The sequence below is a fragment of the Prunus dulcis genome, chromosome 1 (assembly GCF_902201215.1).
Source record: "Prunus dulcis chromosome 1, ALMONDv2, whole genome shotgun sequence".
NCBI classification, from domain to species: domain Eukaryota; kingdom Viridiplantae; phylum Streptophyta; class Magnoliopsida; order Rosales; family Rosaceae; genus Prunus; species Prunus dulcis.
The window spans coordinates 11,060,110-11,084,233 of record NC_047650.1 but is presented as its reverse complement, the minus strand read 5'-3'; the positions used below and the strand labels follow the sequence as shown (position 1 = coordinate 11,084,233).

The following is a 24,124-nucleotide window of genomic DNA, read 5'->3' as shown; positions in this document are numbered from 1 at the left end:
ACATGGGTGACGTAGTCACGTAAATTGATAACACCACACTATGGTGTTACAATCGCAATTAAAATTTCTCACAAATGAGGGGGCAAATAAGAAAGAGAATATTGCAATCACAATTAAAATTTCTCGAAAAAGGGAGACAAACGAGGAAGAGAATGAGGAACAGAGAAAAAACTAGTAGTTTGACTAAACACTAAAAAAACTATGAGTTTCAATACATTACAAATTAAATTTTATTAGCATAAAATATAAAAAAAATAGTTTTAGCATAATGAATTATTTTGTTTTTTTACACATTTACAATTTTGACACGTGCACAAATTTGAAAAATCCAGGCAAAAGAACAAAATTCTCAACTCCGATTAACAGTGTTTTAAAGTTTCGCGGCTATCCGCCCCCAATTTCTCATTCTTCTTCTTCAACTTCGTCGTCGTCTTCTTTTTTCTCAACCACTGCCACTATCTTTCAGTTCCAGTGCTGCTCAAATGCGCTCTCACTCCATCGCTCAGAACCTGGACAAGCTCTAGTCGGCGTGCAAACACTCCTCCAGAGGTGAATTTCCCTTTTTTCTTTTCGAATTCTCTCTATGTTAGGGTTATCAGATTTTCGAATTGCAAGCCGTGTGTTGGTAACGCTTTACATTTTTGGGTTTCGTTCGATCTTTGGTTGCTGAGAAAACTGTGAACAGAAAAAGAAATCGCAATTTTGTCCATTATTAACTTTTATTTTTGTTTTTAGTGGAAAATTTTCCTCAGCTCGGACGAAATTGTTACATTTGGGCTCTGTGTATTTTTTCTGGGGTCGATTTTGTTGTTTAAGAATCTTTTTGAACTTTTTTTTAAGTAAGGGAGCCTCGAATTATGAGAAGTTTTGTGTTCGAAAGTGGATTTTCTGTGTAACTCTCGAAGCCCAAAGGCTACTGCCGAGTTATCTGGTTGGGGTAGGCTTAGTTTTAAGCTGGATGGTTCAGATCTAAGATTTTCTTTTTCCACTAGGTTATGCATGAAATTGGCGGGAAAATTGATTTACGGTGAAGAAATCTTTTTTCCCTTTTTCCAAAAAAAAAAAAAAAAGAAAGAAAAAAAAGTATCAGAAGTATAAAAGCTTGGAATTCTGAATTTTCGTTTTGTTTCTTATGAAGGATTATTAGTCTCTTTCCTTTTGCCTTGTTGGCCTTGATATGCTTTTTCTCTTTCAATAATGAGAATGTTGATCGTGATACGTGAAAAATACATTTACTGATCTTGCTATGGAAAGTGTCAGTTATTATACCCACTATGAACCAGAACTTTGTGGTAGATTTCTAAAAAGCTTGTGTTCTCCAAAGTTCCCTGCTCATCCTGCGCTAGCACCCGAGTTTCCCTGTAATTTATTGTCAAAGTCGCAAAGATGGTAGGAAAAGTTTGGACAATAAGGCAGTCTTAAACTTTTGTAGGACGATCTGACGCAACCCACATATTACTTGCATAGTTTGTTGCTGGTGTCGGCATTAATTACTATATGACCTTGCTCTTCATTTTGAATATGACTTTGTGGACTTGTGCTTTTCTACTTGTTTTGTTTCAGGTAACTAAGGAAGTTAGCCATGGCCCCATCAAGAAAATCAAGGAGTGTAAATAAGCGGTTTTCTTATATGAATGAGGCTGCTTCTAACAAGTATGGAGAGAATGCTAACAAAACTGGGCAGAAAGTGAGTCCTGACTTTGTTCTGAGGATATTTATCATCTGAATTGTTCTAGATTTAGTCAACAAAAACTGAATTTGAAATCTTGATTTTCTTCCTCCTTCTCCTGAAGCAACAACTTTGCATTGCCATTCTAGGATTAGGAAGTTACTATGTTATCAGTATTGGTTTACGTATCGTTATGTACATGCAGATCTCAAATAGCAAACCTCGAGTTTCTTCTGAAGTATTAGAACTGCTTAAAATTAGTAATTGTTAACCAGTTCTGTATGCATTTTCCCCCTGTCCTCTCATGTGCAGAAGAGAAAGTTGTCTGACATGTTAGGGCCTCAATGGACCAAGGAAGAGCTAGAGAATTTCTATGAAGCATATCGTAAGTATGGGAAAGATTGGAAGAAGGTTAGTACAAATTTTATGATACTCTTCACTTGATTAACATGTTTGGTCCAGCCGTTAGCTTACTAATTTACTTATAATTTTTCATTTTAGGTGGCTTCTGTAGTTCGTCACCGATCTGTGGAAATGGTGGAGGCCCTTTACTCTATGAATAAGGTATGTGTGGGATATACTGTAATTTTATCTTGTAACACTACTGGACACTATCTTGTCCATATGCATAAAACTTTATGTCTAAACATATGCATAAAACTTTATGTCTAAAAAATTTGGTATAGTCATGGTTAATTCCTTCTATCCCCAGTGTGTGCAATTCTATGCATAGTGGAATGCTTTTGCCTCCTCACATAACTCTGCCGTTTCCGAGTTGTGACAAGTCCACCATTGCATGGGGTTTTAAGTTTTTATTTATTTATAGAAAAATTGAATAATCTGATCTTAATTTTCGTCAATGTATAAGATTGGGCACCATTTTAATTTGTTGAGCTCTGTAAATTAGATATTTTCCCTGAAAATTTGAACTACATAATAATCAGTTCAACGGAGTTCAGTCAATGCTGGATGAAGTCTCGTTCTTTGAGTTTTTTCCAAGCTAATATGAAAGTAAAATAACATTTGAATTGTTATAGAATCAGTAAAGTCCTTAAGTTTTGTGTTTAGAATTTGACAAATTTTGTTGATGCCATAATCTTGAATTATCTACGTTTCCTCAAGAGATTAATAAATGCCTATGTTTTCTATGTTTTAATCATAACCTATTTGTACCATGTGGGTGACTCAGGATTGTTCTATATTTTCAGGCCTATTTATCTCTTCCTGAGGGCGTTGCTTCTGTGGTTGGCCTAATAGCAATGATGACTGACCACTACTGTGTACTGGTAAGATTGAACGTTTGTGGTTTTGTAGATCAATCTGTGCACTTACCTTCTAGGAACTATTCTTGTGGGTAATATTTTGGTACTTCAAAATGGTTTAATTTGTTTTGTGCAAATCCATGTTTAGTTGTTTTGGTACTTCTGCAAACACTGCATGGGGAAGGGAAACTGTACCTTTTGCCATGAAATCTTTAAGAACATGAAAACAAAAAGTAGCTGACTGAAGGGGGAAAAAAAGGAGGCTTTTATGACAAAAAGAAAAGAAGAAGGTTTCTTTGGCAATAGTGCAGGCCCTTGCTATTTCTTTGACCAGAGGTTTGGATTGTCTCCTGTAGGCTGTAACTTATACTCCTTGTTCCCCAAACCGTAGTTTGCTTTTCAAATTGGAGTGCCTTTTCTTTAGTTAATTTTGTAGCTAAATGAGGATCTGTTTGTATTGTTCTATTAGAGAGGATTTCTTGTCCCCTGCTTTATAATTGCATCCTTCATTGCAATAAAGCTTCCATTTCTTTTAAAAATGATAAAGAAAGGAACGTCAAGGGATACCGATTATAAATAATTTTTATTTTGTTTTCTGGTTGGCTGGTTAAACATGTTCTTCAACCTAAGGAATAGTTGAAATTCACTGGTCTGAATTTCATCAGTATTTCTATTCACTGAAGCATTTCCTAGCTGTTAATATAATTTTTTTTCTAAGGAGAAATGAAAACCTGGCGTTGGTTATATTGCTAAAGGAAACTGTAATGAAGTTCCTTCTTTAAGAAATATCCATTTATGGTGAGCATGTGCATATGTGTTAGTTTATTAATGAGTTTAATGATCTAGTAATACTCTTCTGTTGATATCAATTGGGCTATGTATTGGAAAGATCCACATGGAACTCACATAGAGGAATCTGGCCTTACAGGGAGGAAGTGACAGTGAACAAGAAAACAATGAGGATGCAGAAACCTCTAGGAAACCCCAAAAGCATGCAAGGTCAAAACTTCGGAGTGAGTCCTCAAAAGGAATAGAAGGACATATTCCAGATTTTTCAGAGTCCCATCCAATGGCATCAACTAGTGACTGCTTGTCACTGCTGAAGAATAGGCGCTCAGGTGGGAAATTTTTGTGATCTGTGTGTGTGTGTGTCTGGGTCAGCACATGTATAATTTGCGTTTCTTTTTTTCGTTTGTTTTTTACTTAGTGGTTATCTTTTACTCATTTGTGGCTTGGAACCGAAGCAGTTTTGCTGCTGCCTTTTTATGCTGCTCGAGTCATATTTTCTCACTATTATTTAAAAGCAAAGCTTCTATACTTCATAGGAAAATATAGTGCAACTTGGTGGGAAAATGTCAATTGTTGCTTCTTGTTTATATATGTTTGCCCCTTGTCTTTGGAAAAGAGAAATTGGTAGTGGATACAAGAAATTGGTGTAGGAGCAAAAGTGGGAAACCGGTTTATTTTAATTAATTTTTATTTATAAAAATTAGAATTTAGGGATTAAGTCATTTATTAACGTATTTTACTATTGCGGGATTACCTCTATAAATAGGGTCTATTGTAATGGAATTCAAGAGTTTTATTGAATTGAGATTAACTTTTCTTGCTCTTATTCTACTCCTCACTTCTCTCTCTCTCTCTCTCTCTCTCTCTCTCACTTTTCTATTTTCTTCTTGGTTCTACTTCAAAAATTCCATCGTCCCCCCTTGGGTCTATTTTACATTATATGTTCTCTTTAATGGTGCCGCCATTAATATGTTTTGAATTTGTTTCAGGAATAAGGCCTCATGCTGTTAAAAAAAGGACTCCTCGAGTCCCTGTTGCATATTCGAATGATCAAGATATTAGTAGAAAGTATTCTTCACCTGCCAGGCAAGGTTTAAAACTCAATGCAGATGCTAACAATAATGATGTTGCTCATGAGATAGCATTGGCATTGACTGAGGCCTCGCATAGAGGTGGTTCTCCCTTAGTTTCTTGGACGCCTAAGAGAAAAGCCAGAGGCACTACACCATCACCTGTTCGGAATGGTGAAAGGATGGTAAGATTATTATTTAAAAGAAAGCTTCATTGGTTTTGTAGACTTATTTCAACATGATAATTTAATCATTCATTATTGTTTCTGACATTTAGTGTGTAGAATCAGAAGTGACCAATGCCAGGCTTCATGGTTGTGAAGTGGATGAGGGCGGTTGTGAATTAAGCTTAGGTAGCACTGAAGCTGACAATGATTACTATGACAGAAATGAAAAGTATGCAATGGGTAGAGAAGGGACTGGTACTCTGGAAGTTCAGCAGAGAAGAAAGAGATACTTTGTAAAGAAGAAAGAAGTTGATGAGAGTAAAAACAAACATGTTGAGGACATAAAAGAAGCTTGTAGTGGAACAGAGGAAGGACAGAAATTAGGTGCTATCAAAGGAAAACTTGATACTAAAGTTGCAAAAAGTGCTAGGTCCTTCTACAAGGATACAAGAAAGAAAAGTAAAAAAGCTCTGATAGGAGGAGGTATGTTTTCAAATATTTAAGCCAAGCTCCCTCCCTCCTTCATACCTTGCTTTCCCTCTATAACTGGTATTTAGATATGCTTTTGCACAACTTGTTTCCTTCGCAATTTCCAGTTTGGTACTTATGGTTTGTAGTACAGATACAGTTGAGGTAGTTTTATTTTGTGTTGCTGTTTTCTTGTATTTCTTTTTGAGACAATCATCTGGGTTATTTTTGGCTTCTCTTTTTCTGTGCATATCCAACCATTTAGAAGATTATCTAGATTGTATACAAGCCAGCACGTTTGGAAATTGTAGTATTGATGATCGGTGTGCATTGCTTTTCCACTTTGATTTTTGATATGATCTTAAATTTGACTGCTCTGTCTTCCAATCTGTTGAAGCATGTCCAGATATTACTCATTCTAACTATTCTCTCCATGCAGATGAAGGCTCTCCCTTTGATGCACTACAAACTCTGGCAGATCTATCCTTGATGATGCCTGAAGCTGCTGATACAGGTAAAACATTTGTGTTTTGACAAGTACAATTTTCTACCACTATTTTGCTAGGAACTTTGGGTTTTATCTCTTATCATGTCCTTCTTTTATGGTTTATATAATTCATTATTGTTCAGTTTATGTCTTTCATTTTTTCCTTTTATCTCTAGTATTCAGTTTCAAAATTCAGAAACATTCTTATTCTTGTCATGTTAGAGCTAGCTTACCTGGTACCTTATCAAGGGGTTCTGAATACAGAGGCTTCATTTGAATTATTAATTTCTCATCAGTCTTTCTTTATCTTTCTCTTATAAGAAACAAAGCCTCTGTATATGTCATGAAGATTTTAACTTGAATTACATTTTGCATGCTTGAATAAAGCTGTGTTTGTCTTTTTTTAGCTGTACTGTTTAGTGCTTATCAATAGTTCTAGGGGTCTTTTGTATCAATTTGTTCCTGCAATATGTATTTTGTCTCTTGAGGATTGTAAATCAGTTAAACATGGGGTGATGTTAACGGTATTATAGTTTACTTTATAGATCCTCTTTATCTGCTAACTGATGTATTTGACTCAACCTTTGATTTCTTGTTGGTTCTGTTTTTAGAGTCATCTGCACATGTCAAGGAAGACAATTTCAATATTGCTAACAAGTCTAAACTGAAAGGGAGTCGTCCAATTCCTGGGGTTGAACATGCTGTTTTTAAAACATCTAAACTGGGCAAACTCGGAGAGGGAGTTCATCAGTCTAACAGTGGGCTGCAAAAAGGAAAACAGAAGTCATTGTCATTTAAGGTAAGGACAGATAACACTTTTCCTACAAATTCCTTTAGTTTTGCTTTACTTGTGTTACCCCATATGGTCCGTCTGGCTATGGCATGACCATGTATGATGTTATTTATTTGCAGATATATAATGAAGCTCAAACTGACTGCTATGCGAGTGACAATGAAAAGATTGAGGTATGGGGTCCTTTCACCCTAACTTTTTTGCAGTGTTTTCACTTTACAGATGACTCTGCAGTTGTTTTAAAAAAGTCTGGATGTTATTAATTATAAGTCTAGAAGGTGTTCCCTTTTTTTCTTTTTTTCTTTTTGCTTTTTTTGCTACCAAGAAATAAGGCTTAGCATACTTACCTTCAGAAGGTAATGGCACATTCTTTTGATCCCTTAAAAAATGTTTTTTGTACAGAGCAGATGGTGAAACTTTCTTTATATGTTGCTGTTTTGGAAGTTCAGTAGTCTTTAGATCGAAATTATTCAAAAGTTTCATGTCATTTCTTATGGTAGTCACAAATCACAATTTGATTTCTTTATAATTTTCATGTGCCTACAATCACTTTTGACTTTTGGTATTTATAATTGGTTTCAGGCTACAGTTGAGGTGAAGAAGTCCGCGAGTAAAGGTAAACGATCTTCACATTATACTACGCACCCAAAGCAAGGGAAATTGGTGAAGAAGACTTTATGGAATGCATCTTCTACTATTGATCGTAAAAGGGAAGAAAACAATTCAGGTTTATCAACTGTACAAGTTCCATCTGCAAACCCGGCCAACTTACCTACAAAAAACAAGGGTAAATGGGAGATGGACATGCAGAAATCATCAATACAGAAGGATACAAAGTCTCCTGAGAGTATTTTAGATGACCAACCTGATAAACTGGGTCCTTCATTTCGTAACAGAGAACTAAATATTAAGGTAAATGTGTCATCCTTTATATTGCCATCTGAATTTTTTGAATATTTGATTATGTTTCATATATAATTGTACATCTACATTTACAGGAAAAGCTTTCTAATTGCTTATCTCGGTATCAAGTGCGGAGATGGTGTGCTTTTGAATGGTTTTACAGTGCAATTGATTACCCTTGGTTTGCTAAAAGGGAGTTTGTGGAATACTTGGATCATGTTGGATTGGGTCATGTTCCAAGATTAACTCGTGTTGAATGGGGTGTAATAAGGAGGTAGATGTCCCTGATCTGCTTCTTTGACTGGAACTTTTTGTTTGGCCAGTTTTGACTTGCCTTTCAGATTGATAATCTCTGCAAATTTTGTTGTTGGTACTTGTTGATGCAGCTCCCTTGGCAGACCACGGAGATTTTCTGAACAGTTTATGAAGGAAGAAAAAGAGAAGCTTAATCAGTACCGGGAATCTGTTAGAACGCATTATGCTGAACTTAATGCTGGTACAAGGGAGGGACTTCCGACTGACTTAGCTCGTCCTTTATCAGTTGGACAGCATGTCATTGCTTTTCATCCCAGGGCAAGAGAGATCCACAATGGAATTGTACTAACCGTCGACCATAGTAGGTGTTCTGTGCAGTTTGACCAGCCTGAACTAGGGGTTGAATATATCATGGTAATTTGTTTCCCTCACTGAATTTTTTGACATAATTACGTATTTTTGTTAAGGACAATATTTCATTTTGTTGAAACCTTCATGGGAGGAACTTTCTTTGGTGGCCAATAGAGGCTGGAGGGAAAGTAGGGAAGGAGGTTCTGATATCTCTGAAATTTAGTACCTCTGAAGAGCGGTTGGGATAACTGCCATAAGTATTTGTAAGCATTCAACTGAAGTAATAATTTGGAAGTTTTATGGATGAAATTTTCTGTTGGCACCACTTGGATAGTCCCCTGTTTTCTCAATGGTTAGAAATTGTTCTTATATTGGATATATTTTCTTTTTCTCTATTAAAAAAATCAAGAAACTGTAAGAGTTTTTATGCCTTTGAACCATGTTGCATCAATGGCCAAAAAAAACCATGTTGCATCCTTTTCTTTGTTTCATACAGCACTAAATCTAATTCTCACAGCATGTTTGTGTTTTCTTTCTTTATTTTCATTTCAATGAGAGCTTACAATTGTTACCCTTGTTTGAACGCTAGCAGATATAGGATCTGTTTGTAGTTCCTGTTGTTCCTTTTTAATGGCATGGTGTATTGACTTTCATCACAGGATGTTGATTGCATGCCTCTACATCCAGCAGAAAATTTACCTGCTTCTTTCAGAAAGCACAATGTCACTGTCAACAGATATATTGAGAACCTTAAGGAGCTCAAGATTAATGAACAACTGAAAGAAGGAACGACTAAAGGATATATGAAGATTTCCTCTAGTGACAAGCTGGTGAGCACTGGTGTTCCCGGTTATATTCTGCCATCAAATCATCGTATCAATAAATCATCAAAGCAGACAGGGGTTAGTTGTGATGGCTTGTAATCTTATAATAGGTGCCTGTCTGTCCGTTATTTGGCAATATTAAATGTTCAAGCATCGTCTTGTAGTATCTGATATTGTCATGACCATGAAACTGCCCCCATTTATAAGAGGAGCATTCTTCCAAGCATATCAATGCCTTGATGACACAACAAGAAGTTCACTTTTTTCCTCTAAAAAAGAAGAAAGAAATAAAGAGAACTGCTAAAATTTGTGATTTGGTCCAGACTGAAACTGAACATCTGCCATTTATTAGGGATTGAATTGTGTTCATGTTACTTGAACTGTATTGCTATTCCCCGCATGCTTTTCACTTCATGTTTTTAGGATTCATTGTTTCTGTTGGTCATTTGTTTTTGCTGACTACTTGAACCATTGACCTTACATTGCTGCTGTATCTTTAATAGAAAACATTAAAATGCAGAATAATTATATGCTATTATCTAAGTAGGAAATGTTTTGGTTAGGTGAAGTCATCAAGTTTTAATGTGCAAGCTAAAGTTGGGCCTGGTGAAACTGCTAGTACTCAAGTCGCAAATTATCAGCCTTCAATTCCTGCACAGACCCAAGCAAAAGAAGCTGATGTGCAAGCTATATATGAGTTGACTCGCGCACTTGACAAAAAGGTGAAGTTCTTAATACATAATTCTATATCAATTTTAGGTGTTAGCGATAGGAAAAATGTCTTGTATTTGAAGGGAAACGAGTGATTGTACCTATTCAACTCCTGTCGATGTGGGTATTTGAGAACTGAGTTGACAGATCATGTTGAAGCTTGTAGGAAGCCGTGGTGTCTGAGTTGAGGCGCATGAATGATGAGGTGTTTGAGAACCAAAGAGATGAAGACAACTCTATCAGGGATTCTGAGCCCTTTAAAAAGGAATATGCTGCAGTACTCTTACAGTTGAGTCAAGTCAATGACCAGGTATCCATCGTCCCATCTGTTGCTTCATTCCCTTTCCTTCTATCATGTGGCATCTTGATTACAACTATGCAGCAATCAAGTGACTCTTTGAGAGTGAGTGAGAGAGAGCAAAGAGAAGGAAGCTGATTTCCTTTCATGTGCAGGTTTCTTCTGCCCTTTTATGCTTGAGACAACGCAATACATATAGAGGGAGCTCCCCGCATACAGTTGTGAAGACCATGGACAATTTAAGTGGCCCTGGTAGCCTCTCAAACTCCTATGGGTATTCTTGTGATGTTCAAGAATCGGCATCTCATATGCGTGAAATTGTTGAAAGTTCAAGAGCAAAAGCTCACAAAATGGTTGATGCAGCTATGCAGGTGTGGAAAGGGCATTTTGTGCTATGTTATTCTATGTCCTGGGGGCCTTCTAGGAAGTTGTTGATATGACCAAATCTATCATGGCAACTTTACTGCTTGAACGCTAATTACTTTTTGTACTCTGACAACAATGTCATCTTAATTACTATTTCAGGCGTTTTCATCCTTGAGGAAGGAAAATAACTTTGACAAAATTGAGGAGGTTATAGACTTTGTAAGTAACCGGCTCTCAGATGATGCTGGCATGCTAGCAATGGGATCTTCCACTACCCTTGCAGATCCAATTCCGTTTTCCCAGGATCAGTTAAATTCCTGTACATCAAAACCATTGGCAACTGGGTGTGCACATGATCCTCCAAAGTCAAATAACCTATCCAACCAAAGTGAAGAAAAACTCCTTTCAGACCTTATTGTAAATTGTGTAGCAGCTTTTATGATGATTCAGGTAATTAAATATATGTTGCATTATTTTGCTGTGGTAAATCTCCTCCCATGGTTATTCCTCTTTGGCACCTTTTGTATGCAAGTGTTTTCCACTTGTTTTATGATTTGTTTGTTGTTATCAAGTCATTACCTGTTTCAATGGTCATTTTATACCTCACTGTTATGCTGATAGGAAGCTTATATCTGTTTACAACCTTGGATTTTGATTTTTACCACACAAATTGCAGACATGTACAGCACGACAGTTTCCGCCAGCTGATGTCGCCCAGGTATTAGATCATGCCGTTACTAATTTGCAGCCATTTTGCCCCCACAACCTTTCAGTTTACGGAGAAATACAGAAGTGCATGGGCATTATTAGGAATCAGATAATGGCGCTCGTTCCTACATAGTCACTCTGCCTAAATATTTAATGTTCAATGTTTGGTTTATCACTAGAATCAATACATGTATAGAGGTATCTTGAGCATTTTGTATGTATAAACATTATCAGCACATGAAGTTCATGCTGTTTTTTGTGACGAGGTCGTATATAGTATAAAATATAAATGTTGTAAAAGAGTCTGTTATTAAAAAAAAAAATAATAATGGTAATTGCAATTTTTTTTTCCGTATTTCCTTTCTGCCATCCATAGGAATTGATTAGTGTAATCCTTATCATTTCATGTGATCTGTTTACTATTAAATTCTTTAAAATAAAAGCATTTTCTACCAAATTAGTGTAATCCTTATCATTTCATATGATCTGTTTTACTATTAAATTCTTTAAAATAAAAGCATTTTCTACCAAATAATTTAACATTTGTCAATCTTATTCTTAACTCTTTTTTTTTTTTTGGATCAGATTATTCTTAACTATTGATGGAGTATATTCATGCTTTTTTTCTTCTATTTTCCGCTATAATGCTTTTTTTATTTTTGGTGGGGAAATTTTCCATTTGAAATTGTAGTCCAAATTACCAATTGAACGGCATAGTTTGCAACAAAATATTATCCTTCCTTTCCTTTCTCTTCTCTTTCCAACTCCCAGACATGGTATTAAGATTAATGAAGCTAAACTGAAAGTGAGTAATTATCCGCTTGGGATGGACCGAACAGATGGAAAATACAAAGGCCAAAAATTCCTTTTGATCCCTATAGTTAGGCACTTCAACCATTTTTGACTTTGTAGTTTTAATTCCGTCAATTTTGTCATTGTAGTTTCGTATTTGTAACAATTGAAAGAAAAGTTAGTATTCTTGTCAATTTCTTTGACAGTGCAAGTGGCAATTCCATCAACTGAAAACCCTTGAGCGTAAAAGCTTGTTTGAAACTCTCATTTCATATTAGGGCTTCAAATTCAACCACTAATCCAAATTTTTTAAGAATCCTAAATCCAAATGGCCAATTTCAAGCCCTAATATGAAATGAAGAGAGTTTCAAATAAGTTTTTATGCTCAAGGGTTTTGGGTTGACAAAATTACCCCTTGCACCATCAAAGAAATAGATGGGAATACTAACTTGTATTTGAATTGCTACAAATATGAAACGACATGGTCAAAATTGACGGAATTGAAACTACGAGGTCAAAAGTGGTTAAAGTGCCACAGGGACCAAAAGTGACTTTTATCCAAAATACAAATGCTCTGAGATCAGTTGATTTCACTGCTCAAAACAAGTATGAAGTTCTACAAGCACGCACATTACAGGAACATTCTCATTTAAAGGGAGAAGAAAAAAGAAGGGAAAATCCATGCATCAATCAGACAAATGGATCCCCCTCATATTCCCTCATTCAAAGTGTACAAAGCTGAAATTGTTCAATCTGACAATAACAAACAATCAATGCAATGAAGAACAAAACAAATCCAAATGTTCTTTGTATGGCTTTGCACTGACCCTCAACATTTGGTACAAAATTGTACAACTCAAATCTTCCAACTAGCCTTGAATTTGAAGCCTCTATCTAATTCCAGGAACCAAAATAAACCCATAATCTCATGTAATCACAATCCTAACTTCTTCTTTTTAGGCTTTTTTACCACAGCACAACCAGAGTCCTCCATTATCTGCAGCTCAACACAATTTAGTAGCAAAAAAGGCAACAAAAGAACAAAACAATTCATGAAGAAAAAAAAAAAACCATCAATGATAATGGCACATTTCCCTCTGATGAGTTACTACTTACTAACCTTTTGCCTCTTTTTCTTCTCACTCTTCTTTTTCTTCTTAATTTTTTTCTTCAGCTTCTTGGGCTCAGAATTTTCCACATTTTCTTCTTGTTGCAGAGAGTCCTGCATATTTTACACCAAATTTCATAAAAACAATCAAAGAGGTCAGACAATCTTGATATTCTTATCAAAATGGAAGCAGAACTTGGGGAAGAAGAAAAAAAAAAAAAATCACCTCAAAATCATAATCACCGAAGGAGTCAACATGTCGTATGGTTATTCCAGAATTAGATGCCCCACCTGATTAACCCAAAAAAAAAAAAAAACCGGGTTTAAATTAATCAAATGTGATTAAAGCAAATGCAGGTAGTTAATAAGATGCTGAATTGAAGAGGAGAGTGGAGTTTACTGGCGAAAACGGTGCGTTTGGCGTTCTGGACAGCTCGTTCCACAAGATGCGGGTTGATGTTGTCCAATCCATTGGGATCCTGCAGTTTTCTTTCTAGAAATTTCGCCAAGGCCGCTGCTTTATTCGTCGTCAATGGACCCCCAGGATGAGCCAACCTATAGATAAATATATTAGTAAATAAATAAAAACCCTAGCACAAGAGATGAAGAAGATGAAAGAAACAAACCTGGGTTGGGGTTGGGAACGAGGGGGTAACGATGGGAGAGGTGCGAATTTGCTGCCTCTTAAAGCTCTCTTTTCTTCTTCGCTCAACTCTTCGCCTCTTTCTTTCACCATTTCTCTCTCTCTCTCTCTCTCTCTCTCTCTCTCTCTCTGCCGGCCGGTGATTAATCACAACTCCGATTCAGATAAAAAATAACACAAATCAAACCTTTAAATTTTGATTTTTTGGCCCCTTTTGGGTCACTCCTAATCAGAGCTTTCAAATTCCCATTTCTTAAATAATAAAGAAAAATAAAACTTTTTAAAAATGACTTTTGATATTCATATTCTAATTGTGCGCGGAAATAAGCCCTCCAAAAGGTAAATTATTTTTCTGACAAAAAAAAGGTAAATTATATTTAAACATAATAATTTCCTTTAGAACCCCCAATTTGTTTCTTTTACACATTATAAAAATTAAAGATTAAAAATTCTACTCAAAACCGCTTCCTCATTCTTCAAATTTTTCCTTCATTACTCATGTGGAATTTGCTTTTTTATTTTTTTATAGAGAAATTAAAAGAAAAATCAGATAATGGATCCTATTTTTATAAAACAAAATTACTCATTAATTCTTTTAATTCTAAAATAAAATAATTTTTTTTAAGAAAAAAACCTCTCGCAAGCCCGGAAATATGTGCGAAGAGGCTAGTTTTTATTAAGCATGAGTATTTTCAGGATATTTGAATATTCCAACGTTTAAGGATTCGGTCTCTATATATCATTCGTATAGGGTGATATTATTTGGACTACATTTTACTAACCACATTATTGATCATTTCTCTAATATAAATAGGTCCCACGTGTATGAGAAACCCACCTGCTCAGGTTCTTTTTCCAACGTTAAGAAATTCCGAATTTAAATCTTTTATACTCAATCGATAAAAAAGAAAATTATTAATTGTATACAAGGACTTTCTTCAATTTTTTTTAAAATTAGTTCTCAGAAAAAAAAAAATAAAGAGTTACTCTCTTATACCTCATTGATTTTTTTAAAAGATTTTCTTTGTATCAATACACGAGTTCCAGCCAAAGAAAATATTACAATGAGTTGCAAAAATAACAACAATAACAAACTTCTTTTATAAGGTATCAAATCCCAGCTAGATTTGTGAGAATTTAGGAGGATCCAATTTAATTTATTTATTTATTTTACAAATAAATGATAAGATGCGACCCCTGATACCACAATCTCATCAACATTACACTTACAGATACACAGCATGATATGGTTCTCTTTATTGAGTTCTCCATTTGCCTGCCACTTACAATACGTCTGAAGAAGATCAAACCACAAGAAGATATGGATGAACCTAAAAACCAATTACATGACAACAAGCAAGCATAGAACCCAATAACTTCAATTGTTCATTGCGTTCCTCCACTGCATCATTTTCTGCAGTTTTTCCCCTAATTTCAACAGAAAACTAATACAGGAACCTGCTATTCAGTAACATCGCATCTACATCAGCAGCACAATGTATAAATAATAAAGGGTGGGGGATGACCAACAAATTTCAGAGGAAACGAATTCCTCGCAATTTACAGGCCACTTCTTCAGCCTAAAATTCTAAAAAACTAGGCGAAGCAAAGAGGCCAATCCAATTGTATGTTTGAATGAAACCAGACCAAGTCACCGTGTAAGGTACTGGATCCTCTAATGAACAGTTGGGAAGACATTGGTGGCGTCGAGAACCACTGAACAAACCCCCTCTGCCATTTTCAACTACAACTTTGAGGAGCTAACCAAGCAAGAACTTGAAAATGTCACTCAGTGAAACAATGCCTTCAACCCGCTTACTGCCAGCTTCCACAATGACAAGTCGTCTGACACCTGAAATCCAAATTATGAGGGAAGTTCAGCGGGTGGAGATCTTTTAAGTTATCAAGGGAGCCACCCAAAGATTGAACAAGAGCACACGGCTACTGATTGGACTCAGAGTTCAAAAGAAAAATTCTGGAAAGATCAGCTGGCCAAATGGTGCTCTATATGATCAGGATACTACACCTTTACTCAACATCACAACACTACTGTCTTTACCTGAAAGAAAAGGAGATGGTTCCAAATAAAAATGGAAGAAATAAGAGTATACCTGGATTGGCCAATCGCTCCATCACTTTATGCAGCGAATCAGAGCGCAAACACATCTGACATCTTTGACTTCTTGGTTCAAAGGGAGAATAAGAGTCTTGTCCCAACTGCAATGCCTGAAAAGAAAAAAATAACAGAACTAAATGACATCCCTTGAAGCTTCTCTGAAGCCAAAACACCTCAGACCATCTCCTCCACCAAAATATATAAACATGTAGAGAAAATGCCAAGGAGAAAAAAAATCCTTCAAACTGAAAGAAGAGCCACCTCAAATCTTAAAACCCCCCTTACTAAACCACAACTTATAATTCTCAAAATAATGACCTTAAATCTCCCCATCCCCAAAATAAATAATTGATCAGAAATCTGGCACATCTGAAGAACTCTCACTCCACAAGACATTCATGACGCACACAAGAATGTATGGACATTAGGAAATAAATATGTTCAGGGATGGGGGAAGAAAATTGCAGCAATTACCTGATGAATAGTCATTTCATTGAGATTAATATGTGCATATGCTCTATCTTTAGCCAAAGCTGTTATGTCACTGTAAAGAAGATGTGAATGGAGAAATATCACTAATGGTTCATTAAAAGCCTGCTAATTTTTAAATACAATGAATCAAGACAAAAATCAGTAATCAAATACAAATAGAGTACAACTAACCTCCGACAATATATATCCACTAAAGAGTCATTATCATCAACAATAGGTATTGAACTTACTTGAGCTGCAAAGCAAACGCAAAAAAGTATGAGTTAGCATGATGTGGGAAGCAAACGCAAAAAAGTATGAGTTAGCATGATGTGGGAATATAAATCTAAATGTCTCTCTCTCTCTCTCTCTCTCTCTCTCTCTCTCTCTCTCTCTCAAATTTGGATGCTACTTAAACTCACACCTCCACCCAAATCCAATTACATATAAAGTCATCCATCCTATGCATTCATGACCAAAAAATTGAACATAGAAAATCCTTAAATCCAAGACCTCTTAAGATAACTTGATTCCACTTTGACAAGAGCAGGCCTAACACATGACAACGCAATGCATGTATCTTGTGCACTATCCATTGGACAAGGCAGCCTATGTATATGCAATTGCTGCATCATGACTTTAAAACATCCAAGCTATAGATCAAAACACAAAGCTTACCTTGCACTAATAAGTTTAATGCTGCACTAAGTGAAGCACTTGGTCTCAACATTGCTAATGGCCGACAATTTGACTCTCCAATTTCCGGAACCCAAGTACCCACATGAAGTTCACATATTGGTGCTTGAAGTATGGGCAATGAGCTAGAAGAATGCCTAAAGTACCTGCAAATACCTGAAAATTAAGATTCATCAGCACCAATTAAGAACCAAACATATGGTCTTACATAACAAGATTCTGGAAAGCTTACATTTTAAAATGCCAGACAGCGAAGCAAGATGTAATAGCTGTGGAAATGTGCCATCTTCTGAAGATGAATGAATAATTGGAACCGTAGCAACCTCATTTTGCAAAAGTTTCAAAACAACATCTTTCATATTATCATATGGCCCAGCCTGCAAAATGAGAGCCAAGGAACAAAGAATGATCATTATTCTAATGAAAAAAAGAACTACATGAACAGTGAGAAAAACCTAGAGACAAATTCATAAATGAACCATCAAAGCAAATTTTATCAACACAAGTGGAACTAACTACCATATGGGCTCACAAGACAGTATAGATTAAGGTGGTAAAATAGCCCATTCATGTGTCTCTGGCACTACCATATCGTTTCAAATTTCAGCATTGACATTGGTTTTTCTTGTTATGGTCATACACAAATTTCCATTGTGCAACTGATGAAGGTAGACTGCGTCTGTGCTCAAGATGCAATTCTCTAAGGCATGAAAAAAATGAGTTTCTTCATGTATGTTTTAAAGAAGATCTTGAACTAATAATTTCACATATGCACGGACACATATAGACCTTATTAATGCATGAATGCCTAAGATAAAAGATTACAAATATTGTGTGCAATATGAAATGCATAAATTATATATAGGGTAATGTTCTCTTGCAAGATATCTGGTATGTTCTGTTGTCAAACTATGCATCACCACGCATTAGAATAGCAAGTCAAACTCTCAAACAAGAGTGTATATATATGACTATGAGAATGTTTACGTCAAAGCACAAATGCACACACTATAAAAGTATTCTTTAAGGTTACTGGTCCACATTGCATTTTTAAGCCAGAGATTCGAAACATGTCATGCAAAACACTCACATGGATGAAACGCCTTGGCAATGCTCTCCCATGCCCATCAATTTGTCCGTTTAGATATGCTTTTCCTTCTTTCCATGCAGCTATTGTATGTGTTTCAAGCTCTTCCTCTGTCAAATTAGACCCATGGTTCCCAAGCTAAAAGATAAAAGGTAAGTTAGCCACTTTAAGTAGTATCATACATCACTCAAAATGTGAATATCAGCACATAATGTGTGAAAAAAGAATTTTACATAAAACTATTAAATAGTAAAGTCCTACTTAACCAGTATTTAGCCAATAAAATAACCATATCAATAGTTCAGCAAAGTTTAACAACAGTCTGATTCACAATTTTCTAAGAATATACATTACAAAAAATGAAAGTATAGGAGACTGGTGGGCTCATATTAATACGTCTGAATTGGATAAGAATTCAAAATAACAACAATGAAAAATTTGCATCTTGGAGAACTCGCCAGTAGGGAAAAAAAATCACCATTTCAGATGCAAACATACCTCCCTTAATATCAATATAAAATCCGATGCAGTTAGAACTCCAACAAACTGTCCCTTGCTGAAGTCCCAAAGAGGCGCCAAAGGGATTCCCTGGAAAAAAAAGGCTTGGTTCAGAAATATGCATATGCAAGCTTTATACCAGCATCAAGTAAGCATGTCAAAAATAATAAGCAAGGTAGCATGCAACTTTGGCAACAAACTAGGAGAGCTTGGGTGAATTTCCTAGTTGAAATTGTTTTACAAAAATGACATGAGAATATCAAATAAAAGATCAACACTAACAATTATATATAAAGGTTGGAATCATGTGAACAAAGGGCCCTAAAGAAAAAACACCAATTACTACATTTTGGAGCTTTTCCATTCTTACGGCATCAATGCCCAAGGACCTATAAAGATACCTTGAGGGATCCTCCAGTTATAACTTATAACTGAATAGAAGTTACTTTAAACTACCACAACGCCCATTACAAAAAATGACAATGACAATCAACTACAATGCATCAATTTCCTCTTCGAAAAATCAAATATACAGAGCATGGCTCAATAAAAAATGAGAAAGTATTTTCCTTTGTATATACCTGCTCATGCAATATATGAAATGCTTGCTTTACAGGCAAATCAACATCCAAGGCGACAACCTGTGAAATTGAAGTGATTAAAAAAGTGAAGAGCGGAACTAATTCATAGTTAATCAAATTCATACAGACAACCAAATGCAGAATGCATAAAGGAGGGTCAATGAAAAGACATCCAAACCTTGCCTGACTCGGGGAGTAGTTCATAAGTGGTATGTGCAGACAAGAAGACAGAAATACGATGACGAGAGCCCTGCAGATCACCCTCTGTTATCCTCGGTACTACATCAGTTAAATTACCATCTGTAATCCGGACCTGCATTATAATTCAGAATCCCAGTCCACTATTGATAATAACTCATGGAAGAAGAAAGAACTGAAAATAAATAGATAAATAAACACAGTTTAAAGGAGCATAAATGAATGCTAAAATACAAGAATGACCAAAGAAACACCACACCCGCGATTTTTCCTAGGTTAAAACATAATTTTCTTTATTTGGGAAAAAAGGTGACTCAGACCATGCTCCTAAGACTCTCTGCAAGGTTTAAAATGTGCAAAACTTAGCAACGCATAGATATTTGAGCATCCTAGTTTCTCAAAGCACAATCAGCCATGGATGGAATAATGCTAAAGCACCTCTGAGTTCACCATATTCTTAAGGAAATACAGGATAACAGAAAGAGGTTAAATTTTTCCAGGTAACTGTAATCTTAAATGATAAGGAATGAATGAGTCTTACCAAACGCCGAAAGGCCTCAGTATCCTCTTCCATATTAGATCCAGAAGTTATCTCTGGGGTTACATTTGGATGAAAGAAATTAGGATCCGTAGCCAAGAGAACGGTGTTCACTAACCCATATTCACCACTCACGTAAGGTTGGTGCTCATCATGTCGCCATTCTCCATCAACGAAAAACTTGTACTGTTGTAAAAGAAACATGTGCAAGTTAGTAAGACTACGATGAAAATAGTTTACAAGTCTTATCAATGTGAATGTAGAACATCCTTGTACTAGCATTCTAAAATCAAATGACAGGCATCCATTAGGCTTAGTAAAATTTCACGCATTCAATCACTCCAACCCATAGAATCCCAAAATGGTGATCCACTTAACATAAGCATGCCTGCAAAAGAATAAGAAATGCTCCATTCTAAATTGTGTCATATTGATATACTAATCCTATCTATTCATGTGTACATCTGCGTGCCAATTGCCCAGAATTCATATCAACTGCCATATCTCGTAGACTTAAAAATGTCAGCATTAACACTATTACTCATATTCGCCTCAAAGGTGAAAGCACATCATTTCATGCAACAACAAAAACTCAAATGCTTTAATTCAAATAGGAAAAACTTGCCTGGTGATATCCAGGCGTTACGCTGTAAATAGCCTGAAACACAGTGGGGCAACCCTCAACCGGCGTCATAGGAATAAGTTCAGACCACCTGCTGAAGAACATCCCATTTAGAAACACTCAGAAACAAACGAATTAATTTAACTAAATAAAAGCAGCCTAGCAAATCACATGAAATCAAATTCCAAATAGTAATAATATTTGGGACCAAAAACTCCAAGTCTCACCGTGCAAATGAACCACTGAGAAATACGCTTCTGCCTCCATAAGGCCACACAAACCGCATTGGGATCAACACCGTGCTTGGAGCTCCACCTACATCCCGCGCCGAATCCATGTTGGTAGCAAACATTTGCCCCCAAATTTTATATAAATATTTCTCAAAAATAATTAACCCTCCAAGCAATATAAACTCCCTACGACATGCCCGCTCATTTTATTTACTGTAAAAACAAATTCAACCAAATTACGCTAAAAATCATGGAGATGGTACCAAAATCAGACCAAATGAAACAAAATTTCAGCTAATTTAACTCACTCTAATAAGAAACACAACAAAATGTTTCAAAAAGTTCTAGCGATTTTACTTGCATAAGCTAAAATTGTACCGGAAAAGCCCTACCCACGTTAAGATTGGGGGCAGAAACCTACCAATTAGAGCAGCGGAACGCCCTCCATTTCGATAAATCGACGAAAATGGCAAGTGAAAACGAAACCCTAGCGGAAATAATTAGGATGAATTTAAAAACGGGTGAGAAAATCGAGAAGGCTTGCGACACGATCGAATCTAATTTCGAACCCTAAAAGACAGAAACTCCGATAGTGATGTTAAAAAATCATAAAACGATGTGTTTTTCTCTTTCTTTCTTTTTTCTTTTTTTGTTTTAAAAAATTACAACATCAAAGAGCTCGGGAATTTACCGCGACTCTGTGGAGGTAACTGGTAAAAACTGTTGAAAGATTTCGGACGGCGTGAGATATCGTTGAAGTTTTTTTGTCCTGCTAACACGTGGCACGGATAGAAAAATATGTAGCAAATTTTAGTTTAAACTGTAACTCTTTTTTTCTTTTTTCTTTTTTAATAAATACCAACTTATCCAATCAACTTATAAAAAGATAAGTGTACATTAAGGTAACAAGAATATGTTTTTACTATAATAAATAAAATTTGTGAAATTCCATCTTATCCACTCAATTATAATATATATGTATTTTTTTGGTGCAAACAATGTAGTCATTTCTTACAATTAATAATGTGGGATGAATCCAACCGAACAAGAAATGTCACATTTTATTAGGCGACAAAAATATGTGATAATATTGGAAACTTCATGTTTTGCTCTTTAAAAAAAATTTATATTTATAGATTTTAGTCAGAAAAAGTATAGTAACTCTATGAATTGGAGGTTTGGTGCAAAATGCATATGGTTTGCGCTTCTTGTAAATTGCATGAAATTTTGTTAAAATATTATATAAAATAGTAATGATAAGCTAACGAGGTCTAACCCAGCAAAAAAGAGTATTGACTTTCAGATTAGTGGTCTCAAGTTCAAATCCGATAATATCTTGACAATGTGTGTGAGAAAATCCCCCTTCTCAATATCAATTGTATAAAAATAAAATAAAATAAAAAGGAAGCTAATTTTCCCACTTTTCTTTTGTCCACTTACACTCTCTTGTATATTATAGTAAAAGTATTAAAAAAACAAAAAGCAATGTAAGTGGATAAAAGGGGAATGTGAAAATCAATATATATATATATATATATACAGTCCCGATCTCTTGGACCGCAGGAGTCCAAGAGATTGTGGTCACCCACCGTTGGATATTAATCCAATGGTTCAAAATGATATATATAAATGCAATATGACATAAATGATTATTACCCGATTCAAGTCAACCGTTGAATTTACATCCAACGGTGAGTGACTATAAATCTCTTGGACTACAGGGGTCCAAGAGATCAGGACTGTATATATATATATATAGTCATGAGAAGATCATAGATGTTAATGCACTCATGGATTCAATTTATGACAAAAAAAGAAAATATATATATAACCTTGTCAACAATAACCTATGATTCGACAAAGAATTAGCCAAGGATCAAAATCATGAATTAGGTGTAGGGATGGAAACGGGTCGGTTAGGGGTCGAGTATGGAAATACCATCCCCGTTCCCGTCTCCTTCTCCATCCCCGTCCCGGCCCCAATCCCCAATGTAACACCCCGACCCCAAATTTCCCCAAATTTAACCCTTATTTAATTATTTAATTATTTAAGGGTATTTTAGTCATATTTTTAACCAGAGAGAGTTTGGGACCGTGACTTGTATTTTTGGATAGGTCGTATCGAGACGAGTTCATAGACACGTAGTGGGCTCGAATCGGAGTTGTAACGAGAGAGATATGGTCAAAAGAAACCCAGTGGCACAACCGTAAATATTTCAAAATGGGATTTTTTTATAAAAATCTGATTTTCTCTCTCTCTCTCTCTCTCTCTCTCTCTCTCTCTCTCTCTCTCTCCCGCGATCTCTCTCCCTCTCCCGTCGGCTCTCTCTCTCTCTCTCCTCGTATCTCCGGCCACCGGCCGCGGCTGCGGTCGGGACCGGTGCCAAAAGAACCGGCTCGGCCTCGGCGTCACGACCCAGCCCTCCCCCGACATCGGCCGCCGCTCCAGCCGCCGGAAAATGGCGATTTTCGCCCGGAACTTCGCCGGCTCCGATCTCCCTCCTCCGGCCGCCATTTCTGGCGATCAAGGTATGGAAATTCATCCCTTCTGCATGCTCTAGCTGATGGTTGGGTAGGAATTGATCGATTTGTAGCGTAGACAATTCGATTTTCGAATTGAAATTTGGCCGAACTTCGGCCGCCGTGATTGGCCATTTCCGGCCACTTTTTGGGGGTTGTCCAAGAACAAAAGTGACTCCAAATGGGGTGTTTTACCTAGGGTAGGAGTTTGGAGTCTCGGTTCCAAGATTTTTCGACGGACCGTAATCGCTTTGGACACCCGGTCTGCCCGCGCGTGTGGCGGCGCGTGGGCGAGGGTGGTGGCATGTCTCTGGGCAGTTTTGAGGTCCTCGTGCCGTCACGAGCGCGTAGGATTTTGCGGATCTCAATTCGGACGTCGTTTGACTATCGAACGGATATCGCCTATCGGGCGTTATCCGGGTTCGATAGGTTGGGACCGTTGGATGGTCTCGAAAATAATATATGTTAAACTAGGTATTTTTAGGATCGTGGAGGAATTCACGGATCGTGAATCGGAGCCCCGGATGTTCCGATTTAATAATTTAAAGATTATATTTTATATTCACCGTTAGGTCGTGCGATCGTGAGCGATCCGACCGTCCGATCTAAACCAAACTTGCAGGACGAGTGTCCTATACCTTATAGAACCCATAGGAACTTTCGGATCGGAGTTTGGAGGTCGTGGTCCCCGTGGGCTCGTTTGACCAGGGTTAGGGTAGTTTGACCCTTGGTTGACCGTGAGTCTCCCGAAGTAATCTCACCTTCCCATGAGGATTATCGGGTGCTAGACTGTTGTTGGGATTTACGCAATATTAGAATTAAAATATAATTATATGGTTGTACAAGGGTACAACAGAGTCTAGAATGTCAGTTGGAGTGCTATATGCACTACCTCAAGTACCT

At 36.5% G+C, this 24,124-nt stretch overlaps 3 protein-coding genes across 7 annotated transcripts; 1 reads left to right on the top strand and 2 right to left on the bottom strand.

Moving 5' to 3' along the window:
• Positions 1 to 373: 373 nt before the first annotated feature.
• LOC117633929 (protein ALWAYS EARLY 3) lies at positions 374 to 11,476 on the top strand. Of its 2 annotated transcripts, none has more exons than XM_034367804.1 (20): positions 374 to 549; positions 1,564 to 1,687; positions 1,982 to 2,080; positions 2,171 to 2,233; positions 2,878 to 2,955; positions 3,860 to 4,049; positions 4,710 to 4,975; positions 5,068 to 5,440; positions 5,865 to 5,939; positions 6,524 to 6,711; positions 6,825 to 6,878; positions 7,288 to 7,617; positions 7,704 to 7,882; positions 7,995 to 8,277; positions 8,874 to 9,044; positions 9,602 to 9,760; positions 9,916 to 10,059; positions 10,203 to 10,418; positions 10,573 to 10,863; positions 11,090 to 11,476. In XM_034367804.1, the coding sequence occupies exons 2-20, from the start codon at positions 1,583 to 1,585 to the stop codon at positions 11,252 to 11,254; spliced, it is 3,429 nt and encodes a 1,142-aa protein (XP_034223695.1). In that variant the 5' UTR covers positions 374 to 549; positions 1,564 to 1,582; the 3' UTR covers positions 11,255 to 11,476. The 2 variants fall into 2 exon arrangements, with proteins under 2 accessions (XP_034223695.1, XP_034223686.1); XM_034367795.1 differs by having other exon boundaries at positions 8,874 to 9,116.
• Positions 11,477 to 12,527: 1,051 nt separating this feature from the next.
• Positions 12,528 to 13,927, bottom strand: LOC117633943 (uncharacterized ENTR1 family protein). Its single transcript, XM_034367815.1, has 5 exons — positions 13,648 to 13,927; positions 13,422 to 13,576; positions 13,248 to 13,312; positions 13,034 to 13,135; positions 12,528 to 12,910 (listed from the first exon to the last, which is right to left on the bottom strand). Exons 1-5 carry the CDS (start codon positions 13,755 to 13,757, stop codon positions 12,848 to 12,850), a joined length of 495 nt encoding a protein of 164 aa, XP_034223706.1. The 5' UTR covers positions 13,758 to 13,927; the 3' UTR covers positions 12,528 to 12,847.
• An 815-nt stretch (positions 13,928 to 14,742) lies between these two features.
• LOC117613974 (sucrose nonfermenting 4-like protein) lies at positions 14,743 to 21,313 on the bottom strand. Of its 4 annotated transcripts, none has more exons than XM_034342621.1 (14): positions 21,123 to 21,313; positions 20,699 to 20,914; positions 20,475 to 20,562; positions 19,853 to 20,035; positions 19,292 to 19,426; positions 19,114 to 19,173; positions 18,533 to 18,622; positions 18,038 to 18,172; positions 17,180 to 17,324; positions 16,930 to 17,103; positions 16,444 to 16,507; positions 16,255 to 16,324; positions 15,776 to 15,890; positions 14,743 to 15,516 (listed from the first exon to the last, which is right to left on the bottom strand). In XM_034342621.1, the coding sequence occupies exons 2-14, from the start codon at positions 20,821 to 20,823 to the stop codon at positions 15,425 to 15,427; spliced, it is 1,476 nt and encodes a 491-aa protein (XP_034198512.1). In that variant the 5' UTR covers positions 20,824 to 20,914; positions 21,123 to 21,313; the 3' UTR covers positions 14,743 to 15,424. The 4 variants fall into 4 exon arrangements, with proteins under 4 accessions (XP_034198512.1, XP_034198511.1, XP_034198513.1 ...); XM_034342620.1 differs by having other exon boundaries at positions 14,811 to 15,516; positions 20,475 to 20,565; XM_034342622.1 differs by having other exon boundaries at positions 14,811 to 15,516; positions 20,475 to 20,565; positions 20,699 to 20,786.
• Positions 21,314 to 24,124: the final 2,811 nt, after the last annotated feature.

Coding starts and splice junctions, on each gene's coding strand:
- LOC117633929 (XM_034367795.1), top strand. CDS start 1,583: ATGGCCCCATCAAGAAAATCAAGGAGTGTAAATAAGCGGTTTTCTTAT. Junction 7,883..7,994: donor GAATGGGGTGTAATAAGGAG/GTAGATGTCCCT, acceptor TTGTTGATGCAG/CTCCCTTGGCAGACCACGGA. Junction 9,761..9,915: donor CTCGCGCACTTGACAAAAAG/GTGAAGTTCTTA, acceptor TGAAGCTTGTAG/GAAGCCGTGGTGTCTGAGTT.
- LOC117633943 (XM_034367815.1), bottom strand. CDS start 13,757: ATGGTGAAAGAAAGAGGCGAAGAGTTGAGCGAAGAAGAAAAGAGAGCT. Junction 13,577..13,647: donor CGTTCCCAACCCCAACCCAG/GTTTGTTTCTTT, acceptor ATTTATCTATAG/GTTGGCTCATCCTGGGGGTC. Junction 13,313..13,421: donor CAAACGCACCGTTTTCGCCA/GTAAACTCCACT, acceptor TGGGTTAATCAG/GTGGGGCATCTAATTCTGGA.
- LOC117613974 (XM_034342620.1), bottom strand. CDS start 20,823: ATGTTTGCTACCAACATGGATTCGGCGCGGGATGTAGGTGGAGCTCCA. Junction 19,174..19,291: donor TACTCCCCGAGTCAGGCAAG/GTTTGGATGTCT, acceptor TCAATTTCACAG/GTTGTCGCCTTGGATGTTGA. Junction 16,325..16,443: donor GTGGATATATATTGTCGGAG/GTTAGTTGTACT, acceptor TCTTCTTTACAG/TGACATAACAGCTTTGGCTA.